Source organism: Lepus europaeus, chromosome 7 (genome assembly GCF_033115175.1).
Source record: "Lepus europaeus isolate LE1 chromosome 7, mLepTim1.pri, whole genome shotgun sequence".
Classification (NCBI taxonomy): Eukaryota; Metazoa; Chordata; class Mammalia; order Lagomorpha; family Leporidae; genus Lepus; species Lepus europaeus.
The window spans coordinates 53,317,134-53,333,852 of NC_084833.1; the positions used below are offsets into that span (position 1 = coordinate 53,317,134).

Here is a 16,719-nt window from a genome sequence, read left to right on the forward strand (position 1 = left end):
ACAGCCTGATGCTCAAAAATTCCCATTTATTAATGTGTTGGGAGCTGACAAGCTCATCCAAATAGAAAACCAAGTGGGAAAGGGGAGTTGGGGGGGGGGGGGGGCGGGGAGGCAAGGAAAAAAACTTTTTGAATTGCCAAATGGAGAGGAATCAGAGTCACAAATTCTCTTTCCTTCTTTTTCAACTACTGTATAATTCAGTAGTTATTATTATTTTTAAATTAAATTAATTTATTTGAAAGCCAGAGTTACAGAGAGAGGAGAGATTTCTGTCTACTGGATTACTCCCTAAATGGCTACAACAGCTTCTTCTAGTCTCCAATGTGGGTTCAGGGCCCAAGGACTTGGGCCATCCTCTGATGCTTTTCCTAGGTCACCAGCAGGGAGCCAGATTGGCTATAGAGCAGCTGGGACTCAAACTGGCACTCATATGGGATGCTGGTGTTACAGCTGACAGCTTAACCAGCAATGCCACAACGTCCCCTAACTCAGCAATTATTAAGACAAACATTTTAAAAAGAAGATTCTCAAAGAATCTCTGCTCTCTTTCAAGCTGTTGAAAGACATTGCTGTTCTTTTTACTTTCCACAGGGTAGCAGACTGCATCAGGAAACTTCGTGGAAAAAATTTCTAGCCCTCCTTCTCCTATAACAGTCACCTCAATAAACAGCACCACCTTCCACCTAGCTGCTGAAATCGGACAGCTGAGCTGCGCAACCTTCTTGTCTCTACCACCTTCATCACTCCACACCATCACTGACTTCTATCACGTTGACCTTCTGGATATCTCTTAACTATCTTTATTTATCTATCTTTATCTTTATTTATCTATTTTATGTATATCTTTATTCCTACCTGCAATAATCAGATTACATCAAAATTATTGCAATAGTTCCTAGCAAGTTTAACTTCTTCCAATCTTACATCCCTTCAATCCAGAACAGCATTACTATCAGAATAGTAACTTCAATCCAGAATAATAATCTTTTGTTGCTTCTATACTATCAACTTTAAAAGAATAATTATTATCATTGACTCGTACTAAAGAGAATATAACCACAAAATTTTTGTTTGATGAAATAATTATAACTTGTTTCTATGATTTACAATTTTGGGTTTCTAAACGTTACTTAAAAGTTAATTGGCGCTGTGGCGCAGCAGATTAACGCAACTGGCCTGAAGCGTGGCATCCCATATGGGTGCCTGTTCTAGTCCCTGCTGCTCCTCTTCTGATCCAGCTCTCTACTGTGGCCCAGGAAAGCAGCAGAAGATGACCCAAGTTCTTGGGCCCCTGCACCCACATGGGAGACCAGGAAGAAGCTCCTGGCTCCTGGCTTCGGATCACTACAGTTCTGGCCGTTGCAGCCAATTGGGGAGTGAATGAGCAGATGGAAGACCACTCTCTCTCTCTCTCTCCCCCTGTCTCTCCTTTCTCTGTGTAACTCTGACTTTCAAATAAATAAATAAATCTTTAAGAAAAAGTTAATCAAGGGGCTGGCACTGTGGCATAGCAGGTTAAGCCACTGTCTGTGATACCAGCATCCCATATGGGCACTGGTTCATGTCCTGGCTGCTCTACTTTCAATCCATCACCCTGCTAATGCACCTGGGAAGAAGAGCAGAAATTGGCCCAAGTCCTTGGGCTCCTGTACCCACATGGGAGACCTGGATAAAACTCCTCGATCCTAGCTTTAGCCAGGCCTACCCTGCGTCATTGTGGCTATTTAGGGAGTAATCCAGGGGATAGGAGATCTCTGTCTCTCTTTATCTCTTCTTCTTCTTCTTCTTTTTTTTTTTTTTGATTTATTTATTTGAAAGATGGAGCTACCGAGAGGCAGAAGAAGAGAGAGAGGTCTTCCATCCAACATCCACAACAGCCAGAGCTGCGCTGATCTGAAGCCAAGAGCCAGGAGCTTCTTCCGGGTCTCCTACATGCGTGCAGGAGCCCAAGGACTTGGGCCATCTTCCACTGCTTTCCCAGGCCATAGCAGAGAGCGGGATGGAAAGAGGAACAGCCAGGACTTGAACTGGCGCCCATATGTATGCTGGCAATGCATGGAGCGGCTTTACCCGCTACGCCACAGTGCCAGCCTCTCCCTGTCTCTTCTGTAACTCTGCCTTTCAAATAAAAATTTTTTTCAAAAAAAGTTAATCCTGTAAGTTCAGAATGGAAATAAGTTTCTATGGAAGTATGAAATTTAAAATATAAACTAGCACATTTCAGAAAAATCAAGATATTTAATTACCAGCTATAACGTATTTTAAAATGAAAAGGAAATAGATTTCTGCAAAATAAAATTTTAAAAAGATATTATTAATAAGCTTCTCAAAAAATAAATAGTACTTTAAAAGTAAAGGTGTTGCTGGCGCTGCGGCTCACTAGGCTAATCCTCCACCTGCGGCGCTGGCACCCCGGGTTCTAGTCCCGGTTGGGGTGCCGGTTCTGTCCCGGTTGCTCCTCTTCCAGTCCAGCTCTCTGCTGTGGCCCGGGAGGGCAGTGGAGGATGGCCCAGGTCCTTGGACCCCTGCACCCGCATGGGAGACTAGTAGGAAGCAGCTGGCTCCTGGCTTTGGATCGGCGCCAGCCGCAGTGGTCATTTTGGGGGTGAACCAACGGGAGGAAGACCTTTCTCTGTGTCTCTCTCTCTCACTGTCTATAACTCTGTCAAAAAAAAAAAAAAAAAAAAGTAAAGGTGTTGGGGCCACTGTTGTGGCATAACATGTAAAGCTGCCACCTGCATATATCATATAGGTGCCAGTTTGAGTCCCAGCTACTCCACTTCCGATCCACCTCTCTCCTATGACCTGGGAAAGCAGAAGACATCCCAAGTCCCCCTGCATCTGCGTGGGGGACCCAGAAGAAGCTCCTGGATCCAGATCGGCCCAGCTCCAGCCACTGCTGCCATTTAGGGAGTGAACCATTGGATGGAAGACTTCTCTCTCTCTGCTTCTTCCTCTCTGTAACTCTGCCTTTCAAATAATAAATAATTTTTTTAAAAAAAAAGTGAGTGAAGATGTTTAATATTTTTAAAAAAGTAAAGGTGCTATATTAACACATATAAATTATCTTGTACATTTTAATCCTAAAATAAAATAGAATGGACTATAAAAAAATCTAACAATACAAGAGTAGATGACAAAACACCTTTCAAACCACTTGAATAGTTTCAGAAGTCAGGTGGTCTAAATGACTCAAATGTTCCTGATATAAAATACCACAGGAGCCAAACTAAAACTTCAGATAGACTGGAGTTGACGATCCAAGAAGTTGACTCTACCTAAGAATTCAAAAAGGAAGTATCATGCACATATACATATATTGGTGATGTGGCAACATCATATGGTCTGACATTAGGAGTTCCTGCTTCTTTCTCTAAATATGTAAGCACTAACACTCTAGACCCCCTCTCCTTCTATTTAAACACATGGAGAAACCATCCTCCAATGGAATCCCATTTGAAAATTAATGTGCTATAGTAAACAAAGTTAATCTCATGTACACCTTTTACTCTTTTCAATAACTTTATTTTCTGTACATATAATTTTGCTCAGTTTTAAAAACTAAGAATCAAAAGAAAAGAATAAAAATTATTTGTAATCCTATATATCAGAGACAACTATTAACATTTTGGTGTATATCCTACCAAATATTTTTCTTACACACACACATACACACACACACAAACATCCATACTTCTTATACATAAACACTACATTAGAATACATAGGCTGTTTTGTAACTTCTTTAGTTATATCATGTAATCTTTTCCAGGCAAGCTTTTTCTTTTTAAAGATTTATTATTTATCTGAAAGTCAGAGTTAAAAGAAAGAGAGGGGAAAGAGAGAGAGAGAGAGAGAGATCTTCAATCTACTGGCTAACTCCCCAGATGGCCTCAATAGTAGAAGTCAAAAGCCAGCCAAAAGCCAGGAGCTCCATTCTGGTCTCCTACATGGGGGACAGGGGCCCAAGCACTTGATCCATCCTCTGCTGGGTTCCCAGGCTATTAACAGTGAGCTGGATTGGAAGTGGAGAAGCTGGGACTTGAACCGGTGCCCATAAGGATGACCAATAAATATACCACAATGCCAACCCCCTCATCAAGTGTTCTCTAACTTATTATTATTATTATTATTATTATTATTATTATTATTTTTGACAGGCAGAGTGGACAGTGAGAGAGAGAGAGAGAGAGAGAGAGAGAGAGAAAGGTCTTCCTTTACCGTTGGTTTACTCTTCAATGGCCGCCGTGGTCAGCACACCACACTGATCCGAAGGCAGGAGCCAGGTGCTTTTCCTGGTCTCCCATGGGGTGCAGGGCCCAAGCACTTGGGCCATCTCCACTGCACTCCTGGGCCACAGCAGAGAGCTGGCCTGGAAGAGGGGCAACCGGAACAGAATCTGGTGCCCCGACTGGGACTAGAACCCGGTGTGCCGGCGCCGCTAGGCGGAGGATTAGCCTGTTGAGCCATGGCGCCAGCCTCTAACTTATTATTTTAAAAGGTGAAGTTTAAGCCGGCGCCGCGGCTCACTAGGCTAATCCTCCGCCTTGCGGCGCCGGCACACCGGGTTCTAGTCCCGGTCGGGGCACTGATCCTGTCCCGGTTGCCCCTCTTCCAGGCCAGCTCTCTGCTGTGGCCAGGGAGTGCAGTGGAGGATGGCCCAAGTCCCTGGGCCCTGCACCCCATGGGAGACCAGGAGAAGCACCTGGCTCCTGCCATCGGATCAGCGCGGTGCACTGGCCGCAGCGTGCCTACTGCGGCGGCCATTGGAGGGTGAACCAATGGCAAAGGAAGACCTTTCTCTCTGTCTCTCTCTCTCTCTCTCACTGTCCACTCTGCCTGTCAAAAAAAAAAAAAAAAAAAGTGAAGTTTTTTTTAGTATATGAATTCATAATAATTTATTCAATCAATTCTACTTTATAGACTATTACTTAAGCTAGACTTTATTACAGCTTTAAAAATAACTCTGCTGAATACAGAATTAAGACAACGACATAAACTTTATACTTTTTGTTTCCTTTAAATTCTGATACCTAGAACTTCTGGGTCAATCACATTTTACTAGTGAATTCAGTTACAGGATAATTTGAACAAACTAAAAGCTCTGACTTCTTTAAAAATTTAACCTTGGAGCCAGCACTGTGGCGTAGCTGGTAAGGCTGCCGGCTGCAGTGCCAGCTTCCCATATGGGCGGCAGTTCGAATCCCAGCTGCTCCACTTCCCATCCAGCTCTCTGCTATGGCCTGGGAAAGCAGTAGAGGATGGCCCAAGTCCTTGGGCTCCTGCACGCATGTGGGAGACCCGGAAGAAGCTCCTGGCTCTTGGCTTCAGATCGGCGCAGCTCTGGCTGTTGCAGCCAATTGGGGAGTGAACCATTGGATGGAAGACCTCTCTCTCTCTTTCTCTCTCTCACTCTCTCTCTGCTTCTCTCTCTGTAACTCTTTCAAATTAATACATTAAAAAAAAAGATATAACCTAGCCACTTAGAATTCCAGTACTTTATACCTTATTTTCTGGCCCTTTCTTCATCACACCTACAATTTAATCTAATACATGGCCATCATCCAAAGATGTCATTTATATTTTGGAACCACTATTCTTCCCTTCCAATTTGGGATCTGAGAATAAGGCAATTCTGTTTTTTTTTTTAATTTTAAGATAGCATCTTAATTTTAAGATAGCATACTGAAGTAAACCAGTACTTTTTTTTAAAGACTTATTTATTTGAAATTCAGAGTTGGAGAGAGAGAGAGGAGGGAGAGACACAGGGAGAGAGAGGGATCTTTCATCTGCTGATTTATATTCTCCAAATGGGCTGGGCCAGGCAGAAGCCAGGAGCCAGAAGATTCATTCAGGTCTTCCACAAGGGTGCAGAGGCACAAGTACTGGGCCATTTTCCAACTGCTTCCCAGGCTCATTAGTAGGGAGCTGTATTGGAAGTGTAGCAGCCGGGACTCAATGTGGCACCCATATGGGATGCCTCTGTTGCAGATTGTGGCTTAATCTGCTACTCTAAAACACCAGCGTCATCCAATAATTTTATAACAGCTTTTCAAGAGAAAAAAAAATTTACAATACAAAATAAGCATGCATATTTCCAAAACATTCAAATGTGAAAAGGTATTTCTAAGAATTGGGAAAATAAGGCAGATATCTTCTTCACTTCTTTGGGGTGTTACCCCAGACTGCTCATACTTATGCCCAAAGAAAAACAAAGCATCATCTCAGAGTGGGTTAAACATGACTAAAAATTTTCTGCCACACTTTTGCCTCTTTTTCCTCTTTCTATGAATCTGTGAATCATGTGACCATTTAGGACCAAGAGAGTGTGACAAAAGTGATACTTTCCAACTGAAGGCAGGGCCTTAAGAAACCAACATCATCTGCTTTTGCAGCTCTTGGAAGGTTCTCTCTTATAAACCAGCCACTTTGTAAGAAATCCAATTAACCTGGGATCAACATGCATGAGGTCACCCTCACTATCCACACATGGAGAGAGAAGGCACTTAGTCGGAGCACTAAAGTGCCTTGCTAGATGGGAAAGGCCTTCTCAGACATTCCTTGGAAAGCCAGCCGCCAGCTGAAAGGAGCTAAGTAAGGATCCTAGGTGAAGCTGCATGGGGCAGAACACAATAGCAGAGTCCTTGCCCAAATACCACCCCACAGATCTGAGGCAAATAAACAAGTATTCATTTAAGCCACTACCTTTGAGTATGCTGTTACATATCAGTAGATGAAAATACCCTACATACACGTAAGCACATGCAATTATAGTTGGGAAGGATGTGACAATGGTGATAGGTATTGGTACTGGGGGGTTGTCCACTTAAGTACTACATTCAGCATTAAGGAAGGACATCTAAGGATTCACATGATTTAGGAAAATGAGAAAAAGTTTTAGCCAAAGGAGTTCTACGATTAATTCAAAGCAGAAAAACAGGTGCAAAATTTTAGAAAAGTCTAAAGCATGTTCCATTTGGGAAATATTTAATATACCTTATGAGTAATCAGAAATGTACAAAGTTTTCTACACAGAAAATCTAGCCAAGAACAAAAAGGGTATAAATCATAAAATTAAAACTATTTAAGAATAATTCACAGTACTACTGCATTTGTAAGCAAAAAGGGGAAGTCAACAGCTGTTATATTTAACATTACATATACTGAGTAAGCTCTGTTTCCAAGTTCATGGCAGAAACAAAGCTGGATTTGCTAGCTAAAGATGAACAAAGAAAACTTAAATACTAAAACACATAGCATAGTTTACAACAGGTAAAACGTTTTGGAACAAGACATTGAAAACCGTTTTCTTACAAAGATGGACTCATTGCTAGGAACATCTAGAAGCAGCTGACACAAAAAATTCTTCTCAGAGCCTCCTGAAGGTATATTTAAGTTATCTTATCTCCTTGACAATCACAATGGTTCTAAGTTTAAATCTAAATTCTCTGATAACATAATTTTTGTTGCCAAAAGAAAAAAAAAAAAAAACCTTCCTAGATGGTTTTTTTTTTTTTTTTTTTTTAAATTTTTTGACAGGCAGAGTTAGACAGTGAGAGAGAGAGACAGAGAGGAAGGTCTTCCTTTTTCTGTTGGTTCACCCGCCAAGAGGCCGCTATGGCCAGCGCATTGCGGCCGGCGCGCTGCACCAATCTGAAGCCAGGAGCCAGGTGCTTCCTCCTGGTCTCCCATGCGGGTGCAGGGCCCAAGGACCTGGGCCATTCTCTACTGCCTTCCCAGGCCACAGCAGAGAGCTGGACTGGAAGAGGAGCAACCGGGACAGAACCAGCACCCCAACTGGGACTAGAATCCGGGGTGCCGGCGCCGCAGGTGGAGGATTAGCCTAGTGAGCCGTGGCGCTGGCCCCTAAAAGCAAACACCAACTGCGGCAGGTATTTGGCCTAGTAGCTGACAGCTCATGGGATACCCACATCAGACTGCCTGGGTCTGAGTTCCAGCTATGTTCCCAATTCTGGCTTCTTGTTGGATTGTTGGGTCAGTGCCACTCCCTACAAGAAATCGGGATTTAATGCCTAGCTTCTGGCTTCTACCTGGCCCAGCCCAGACTGTTAGGTATGTTCAGGGAATGAACCAATGGATGGGAGAGAGGTTCTTTCCCTCTCTCTGTCTCTGTCTGGGTTTCATCCTTAAAACAAATAATTTTTTAAAATTTCACAAATTAAGGTGTAGAACTTATGGAATATATTCAGAGTGGCATTAACATGTAGAAAATAAGTTAATATAAAACAAAATTCAAAATTATAAAGATTCAGATTTTTCTGAGAAAAAATTTAAATAAGGAATTAAAACATGAAGAGACTTCTTTGAAACCTCTGAACTTAATGGTCAACCTATTCTCTCTCAAGACCTTTTCTTCTTTTCAATTATATCACAGAAATTAGTATAGTTGCAAACTTAGAGACACACACAGTAAGGTCACTTTCTATACTTGGTACTGGAGCTGCTATGAGCTAAGAAATTGGGCCTACACTTTCAGGATGCCCACAGGTAATAATGAATACACTGTCATAGATTACAAAAGGGAATCGATTAATATTTTTATTCTCTAAAACTTATAAAACTGATCAGCGCTGAAGCTGATCTATGGATCATGATCAGATCTATGATCTGATCTATGGATTTTTATTTTAACAAGTTATAATTCTTGGGCTGCTGATGGAGGTCCTAACTTACACGGAAAAGAAAAAGATTATCCTCCTTCCACTCCATACCAAAGTACCAGCCAGTTCTGATGTTATCAATATGATCTTTTTGTAAGTGGTTTCTTGTCACACTTAGGGAGGATAGAAGACAAGGGGGGGTTGGTGAATGCCTGATCAACAGGCTACATAAGGACAGCAAAATCTTTTGTTCTGGCCCTGCTAAGGCAGCTGTGGAAGTAATAGAAATTCAACAAATCTATAGGAGGCTAATTTTTAAGTTGAAAATTTTCTATGACCCATGAATCATGTTATAAATATCCAAATGCCTCTTGGCAGAAAAAAGGTTCCCCACTCTTGACTGGAAAAACCTTGCAGCAAAAAACTTAGAGCTAAAGGAACCTAAAGAAAATGAAGTACTCTATTAACATTAGAATGGAATGCTACATTCCAGGGAATTTTACTGCACACAGGCTCTCAGGAAGATAAGATGCAAGTAATTCTTCAAATACATTTTGGGGTTTTGATTTTGTAAATTACTGAATGATTTCATTCCCAACACTATTAATAATTGAGAAAACAAATGTATCAGCAAAAACAAAAAACAAACAAAAGGCAACTACCACACCTAAAAATCACAATAAACAGTTCTATAGTTTTTATATCAATACCCTAACCCCACCTCATACACTTGGTAAAAACAAGAACAAGCAAACATAAATTCATTTGAGGTGACTTTTAATAAAATTATTAATACTAGGTAGAAATAAAATAGCCAAGCAAGCATATAATTTAAGACATGCCTTGTTATTAAATAAAAATACTAACATGCTGTTACTTGCTCTGCTGACTATCACACTAATGCAATTATATCAGCAGACTACCTGTGAAAATTTCTTCTTCATTTCATCAAAGATATTTTGTCTGCATCTCCAAAACACATCCTATGATATATAAGAACAGAATGAATTGCGAATTATTTCTATAAAACAAAGGGAGAAAGTCAGTAAAATGAGAACAATTCATCTAAAAATGTTTTTGCAATAAAATATGTATGAAATTATTAGTATACCCTAGAAATTTTATTCACAAATTAAACTGGCAATTTTTACTTAGGTTTCACATTACTTATGTACCCTTTATGCAATACAGTTTTTAGAAACGCAACTCTAAAATAATCCCTATTGTACTTAACTATTTGAAATACATATTTCCAGAACCTTTGCCATCCTTTGCATATAAATTATATAGACTATTTTTAATTAAGTAGGATCATTAAGTAATTATCACGTGATTTCTGCTCTGTCTCTTAATACAACTCATCATTCTGTTCCAAAACATTTAAAAATAGCAATACTCCATTATATAGACAAACCATAATTTAATTTGCTAGTGGTAGGCATGTAACACCTTCAAATGTTCACTACAGCATTGCTTGTTTGTGCAACTTTCTTAAGATAATTTACAAAGAATTATTAGACCAAAGGTTATGTTCTAATTTTCAGATTTCTGACAGGTGGTGCTAATCAACTTGTCAAAACTGTTGTAGGTACCTAGAATACAGCTTTGAGCAAAGTTCTTATTCTCAAGGAAGTGACATTATAGAGAGGGAACTAAACCTAAACAAATCAGGCATCTACCATTCTCAGGGTCTCTGCATTTCTTTCAGTGTACTTGAATGCATTTCTCCCAGATATCCTTACCTTCTATGTTCAAATATCACTGTGATGGCTTTAAAACATGTCCACAGATTCTCTGACATGCCCCCAGCAGAAGTACAAGGCTAACTAACTGCAGTCTCCTTTAATATGGGCCAGCCTTGGTGTATCCCTGTGCTACACAACATGACTTCCAAGGCTGGGTGAGACAGGGCAATGGAGCTCTTGGCTTCTTCTCAGATGACCTGCCCTTGGACCCTAGCCCCCAGGCTGTGCAGAAGCCAAACAGCCAAATGGAGAGGCCATATGTAGATGTTCTAGATTCAGCCTAAATGATATCCCAACTGCCAAAAGCATCAACCACCATTATAACAGAGTAAGAAAACCTTCAGATGGTTCCTACCCCAGCCTTTCAGCGACCCCTAGCTGATTCTCAGCCTAGCAGAAACAAGCTATCCCAGCACAGCCTTGCCCAGATTGTACACAAAAGTCACTAGATTTGGGGGCAGATTGTTACACAGCAAAAGACAATTGGAATAGTCCATTTCACACCCAGGGAGGACAGAAGACAAGGAGAGGTGGTGAATGCCTGATCCATAGGCTACATAAGGCCAGCAATATTCTTTTGTTCTGGCCCTGCTAAGGCAACAGTGGTTGGGACAGAAATTCAACAAACTTATAGAAGGCTAATATTTAAGTTGATAATTTTGTATGACCTGTGAATAACGTTATAAATATCTAAACTGGAATAGTCTATTTCATGTCTTTCTCTCAACATCTTATTTAAAATTACAATCCTCTTGGTACTCTTCATCTCTCTTCCTTGCGCTTCCTTTGTATTTACAGCCACCTATCTGCTGTTTATGGTCTCCAAAAAACTTCTATTCTGAGCCAACAGGATTTATTCTGCCTACCTTAAACAACTAAAAATTTCGATGAAACAGATATTCAGACACTGAGCTACAGACAACACAGAACAATGATGCCTGTGAAAGCCAAAACCAAGTGCGCTGAGCCACCTTACAGGCTGTAATTCAGGGAGGGTAAATACAGGTAAGGTGTACTGATGGGAGAGAAGACAGCAGCATGAACACAAGCTTCATCTACAGAGCTGCTCCCCAGAAGGAGTCAGCTGAGGGAATACCCACCACCAAAGTGTGTGAGGAAACTACCTGAGGAAAGGGAGAAAAAAAACACAAAAAAAGAACCCTTGGGGTTCAGTTAGATTCCCACCAGTCAGTGTGCATGTGTGGGGCAGGGCAGATCTCATCATACACAGGCATCAGGTAAGAGAACTCAAAAGTGCACTGTCTCAGTAGTGGGACCAAATTAAGCCTAATCTGAAAACTGCATGGCCCCACCTTACAAATCTTTAAAAAACTTCAAAAGGCAGCAGCTTACAAATAAGTTAATTGCATGTAAGAACAAAGATCAAATTCATGTCAAAAAAGGCATGAAAAGAAATACTAAACTATGATACATGATGAGGAGAAAAATCAAGCAATGAAACCCAATGCAGAACTGATACAAAAGATAGAAGTAGAATACAAACAGACTAAAAAGCTTATAAATATAGTCTATATTTCAAGAAGGTAGACGCCAGCCACAGCGGCCATTGGAGGGTGAACCAATGGCAAAAAGGAAGACCTTTCTCTCTGTCTCTCTCTCTCTCACTATCCACTCTGCCTGTCAAAACAAACAAAAAACAAACAAACAAACAAACAAACAAAACGAAAGAAGGTAGAAGAGAATATGTTGTAGTAAAACTTGGAAAATATAAAAATATTAAATTCAAATTTCTGGAGATTAAAAGTATCATATCTCAGGTAAAACACAAAATGGATGGGATTAATGCTTAAACACCACTGAAGAAAAGATTAATAAACTTGAAGACATAGCACTAGAAAATTGAAACAAAGGGAAGAAAAAACTGGGGAATGGAGGAGACGCAGACAAAAAGCAGGAAAACTTTCTTACCAGAAATCATGGGGACTAGAAGGTGACAGAGTATTTTTCAGGTACACACAAAAAGTAACTCTTAACCCAGGACCCAATAACCAGGAAAAACATCCTTCAGGAATGACCCAGAAACTGCTTTAGTAATTGAGCAAAATTTAAGACATTCTCAGCTGAAAGAAACCTAAAAGAATTTTTCTACAGAACACCCTAAAGAAATGACTAAAGGAAGTTCTTTAAACAAAACAGAAATGATCAAAGGAACCTTAGACTATCAAGAAGAAAGAACATAGCAAGCAAAAATATGACTAAATACAATATACTTTCCTTCTTCTGAGTTTTTGTTAAATCTTTCACAGTTGAATTAAAACTTAAAACATTATCTGATGTGGTTATAAGTGTATACAGAAGAAATATTTAACACAATTGTATCATAAGAAGAGGGTACAGGGACATAAAAATTACAATGGCAACTAAATTTCAACAGGAGTTTTGGAACTAAGGAACATCCAATACATAGAGACCTTTAACATAAATCCTATCAAAATCCCAGCAAGAGTTTTTTGAAGACATACACAAGATTATTCTAAAATTTATATGGAAAAGCAAAGAAACTAGAATACACGGAAGAACTCTGAAGAACAAAGTGGGAGCACTCAATCTACCCTAATTCAGGCTTATTAGATAGCTACAGTAATCCAGTGTGGTAAAATACAAAACAAAGTCACAAAAGAAAAATACACAAATATGTATAACTGATTTCTGACTAGGTACAAAAGTAACTCACTGGAGAAAAAAAGTCTTTTCAACAAATGGTACTGGAGCACTGAGATAACCAAAAGCAAATAAATAATCTGCAATCTACGTACCTCACCTCACAGAAAATTTTACTAAATGTGAATCAAGAATATCAATGGAAAACAAAATTATAAAAATCTTAGAAAAAACCTTAGGAAAAAAAAATCTCAGAGCTAAGGCTAGTAGAATTCTCAAATTTGACATCAAAATCATGATCCTCAAAGGAAAAACTGATAATTTGGAAGTCAGTAACATTTAAAAATATCTAGTTTGTAAAGATTCTGTTAAGGAGTAAAAGACAAGTTGTGGATTGGGAAAAAATATTCAGCCCACAGCCTCAATAAAGAATTTTATCTAGAATATATAAAGAACTTGTGAAAACCTAATTTTTTTAAAAGGCACACAATGTAATTAGCACATAAACAAAAATCATGAAGTGAATTTTCAGTGAAAGAAAAAAATGGCAGATAAGCAACCAAAAAAAGAGGTACAGAATCACAAACCATTAGAGAAATGAAAATTAACACCACAGTGAGATGTGACCAAGTCAGAATTTCTAAAATAAAAAATGACTTCACCAAATGCTGGCAAGGATGCAGAGACACTTCTCTTGAAGGGCTGTATCAGTCTGAAGTATGGTCGCTGTTGTTTCTCAATTTTTAAAATGTATTTATATGGGAAGTAGGCAGACAGATAGCTTCCACGTGCTGTTCTCCCCAACTGTCAAGGGCTCGTCCAATGATGTGAGACAGGAATTCAATCTAGGTCTCTCAAGTGGCTGGCAGTAACTCTTTTTTCTTTTTCTTTTTTTTTAAATTATACAGGCAGAGTTAGTGAGAGAGAGAGAGAGATAGAGAGAAAGGTCATCCGTTGGTTCACTCCCCAAGTGGCTGCTACGGCCGGCGCGCTGCGCCGATCCGAAGCCAGAAGCCCGGTGCTTCCTTCTGGTCTCCCATGCGGGTGCAGGGCCCAAGCACTTGGGCCATCCTCCACTGCACTCCCAGGCCACAGCAGAGAGCTAGCCTGGAAGAGGAGCAGCCGGGACTAGAACCCGCAGGCAGAGGATTAGCCAAGTGAGCCATGGCGCCAGCCCCAGTAACTCATTTAACTTGAGCTATCACCACTGCCTCCCAGCATGCAGTAGCAGGAAACTAGAGTCAGGAGCCAGAGCCAGGAATCCAAACCAGGAAATCTAATGTGGGACACCTGTGTCTTAACTGATACTTGCTAGGCTAAACACCTGCCTCTGAAGTGTGGTTTTAATGTCTTTTTTGCCTATTAATAGTTTTGTTGATTTCACTTACACAAAGCTCAAAAATATTTCTTAAAAAATAACATATTTTATCTACTGATATAGCAAGTAGTAGGAATAAGAGATATGGACACAAATTTAGAATAATGGCAAAAATGGGGATACATCTGAGTCAATCATAATTCATTAACAACAATGTATATATCACATACATTTATGAGCAATGAATTGGCAAATATGAAAAACACAAAATATCCTGATTTTAGAAAAGCAGGTCTGATAAAAATCACCAGTAACAGTGATAAGCATAGAACAACACAATTATGTCCAGAGAATTTTAACTTTTGATTGAAATCACAACTGAAAAATTAGGGTAAAAGAATTTATTGATCCTTGGCTTTATTTAGTCAACATTTTAAGTAGTTACATGGAGTCATGAAAAAGAATTATAAAATTTAATGGGTAATCTAAGGAACAGTTAATACAATAAACCATCAATTTCAAACCTATCTCAATAGACAAGGCCAAACAGTATTAAAAATAACAGGTACAAAATTTATTATTTTGTGAAAAAAAATAGACTGGAAATGATAATCCATCCAATTCTACCCTTAAAAGTGTATCTGTGGCGCAGAGGGTTAAGCTGTCACTTGCATCACAGGCATCCCATGTAGGCACTGCTTTGAGTCATGGCTGCTTCACTTCCCACCCAGTTCTGTGTTAATGTGCCTGGGACAGCAGTGGAGGGTGGCCCAAATATTTGGGCCCCTGCACCCACATGGGAGACCCAGATGAGGCTCCTGGCTTTGGCCTGGCCCAGTCCTGGCTGTTGTGGTCCTTTGGGGAGTAAACCAGCAAATGGAAGGTATCTATTTCTGTCTCTTTCTCTGTCTCTCTCTATCTTACTCTGCCTTTCAAAGAAATAAATCTTTAAAAAAAAAAAAAAAGTATCCAAAGGGTATGATGTTGTGACACAGTGGGCTAAGCCATTGCCTGCAATGTTTGCAACCCATATAAGCACCAGTTTGAGTCCCAGTTGATCCACTTTCCATCCAGCTCCCTGGTAATGTGCCTGGGAAAGCAGCCAAAGACACCCCAAGTTCTTGGGTCCCTGCCACCCACACAGGAGATGTGGATGGAGATCCCAGCTCCCGGCTTTGGCCTGTCTCAACCCTGGCCATTGCAGCCATTTGGGGAGCATACCAGTGGATAGAAGATCAATCTCTCTTTCTCTGTAACTTTGCCTTTCAATAAATAAATCTTCAAAAAATTTATCCAAAGAGACAATTTAGTGTGAAAATACGGTGTTGGCCAGCACCGCAGCTCATTTGGCTAATCCTCCGCCTGTGGCGCCGGCACCCCGGGTTCTAGTCCTGGTTAGGGCAACGGATTCTGTCCCGGTTGCTCCTCTTCCAGTCCAGCTCTCTGCTGTGGCCCAGGAAGGCAGTGGAGGATGGCCCAAGTGGTTGAGCCTTGCACCCGCATGGGAGACCAGGAGGAAGCACCTGGCTTCAGATCGGCGCAGTGTGCAGGCCGTGGCGGCCGTTGGGGGGTGAACCAATGGAAGGAAGACCTTTCTCTAACCTGCCTGTCCAAAAAAAAAAAAAAAAAAAAAAAAATTAGGAAAATACGATGTTAGAAAGATATTCAGCAGGGGGCCGATGCTGTGGCGTAACAGTCCCCGCTGCTCCACTTCCAATCCAGCTCTCTGCTATGGGCCGGGAAAGCAGTAGAAGATGGCCCAAGTCCTTGGGCTCTGGCACTCACATGGGAGATCTGAAGGAAGCTCCAGGCTCCTAGCTTTGGATTGGCACTGTTCCGGCCACTGTGGCCAGCTGGGGAGTGAACCAGCGGATGAAGACCTCTCTCTCTGCCTCTCTGTAACTCTACCTTTCAAATAAATTAATTTAAAAAATATATATATTCGGGGCCCGGTGCCGTGGCTCACTTGGTTAATCCTCTGCCTACGGCGCCCGCATCCCATATGGGTGCCGGGTTCTAGTCCCGGCTGCTCCTCTTCCAGGCCAGCTCTCTGCTGTGGCCCGGGAGTGCAGTGGAGGATGGCCCAAGTGCTTGGGCCCTGCACCCCATGGGAGACCAGGAGGAAGCACCTGGCTTCTGGCTTCAGATCGGCACAGTGCACCAGCCGCAACACACCGGCCATAGCGGCTACTTGGGGGGTGAACCAACGGGAAAAGGAAGACCTTTCTCTCTGTCTCTCTCACTGTCCACTCTGCCTGTCAAAAAAATTAAATTAAAAAAAGGTCTATATGGAGATGAGGGAGAAAAATGTACAGAAAAAAAGAATTACATCAAAATATTCACAGTAGTGTCTGACGAATGGAACAAAATTAGAAGTGATCTGTTTTTTTCCCCACTAATTAATGCTTTCCTG

At 40.9% G+C, this 16,719-nt stretch overlaps 1 protein-coding gene across 4 annotated transcripts in view; it reads right to left on the bottom strand.

Moving 5' to 3' along the window:
* USP47 (ubiquitin specific peptidase 47) overlaps positions 1 to 16,719 on the bottom strand; it is a 113,711-nt gene that overhangs the window by 73,328 nt on the left and 23,664 nt on the right. For 2 of the 4 annotated variants that reach the window (XM_062196493.1, XM_062196492.1), the window contains exon 2: positions 9,545 to 9,604. The exons of the other annotated variants lie outside the window; for them this stretch is intronic. In XM_062196493.1, the coding sequence (XP_062052477.1) occupies positions 9,545 to 9,604 (60 nt within the window). The remainder of the gene's footprint in view (positions 1 to 9,544; positions 9,605 to 16,719) is intronic. 4 annotated transcript variants of the gene reach the window in all.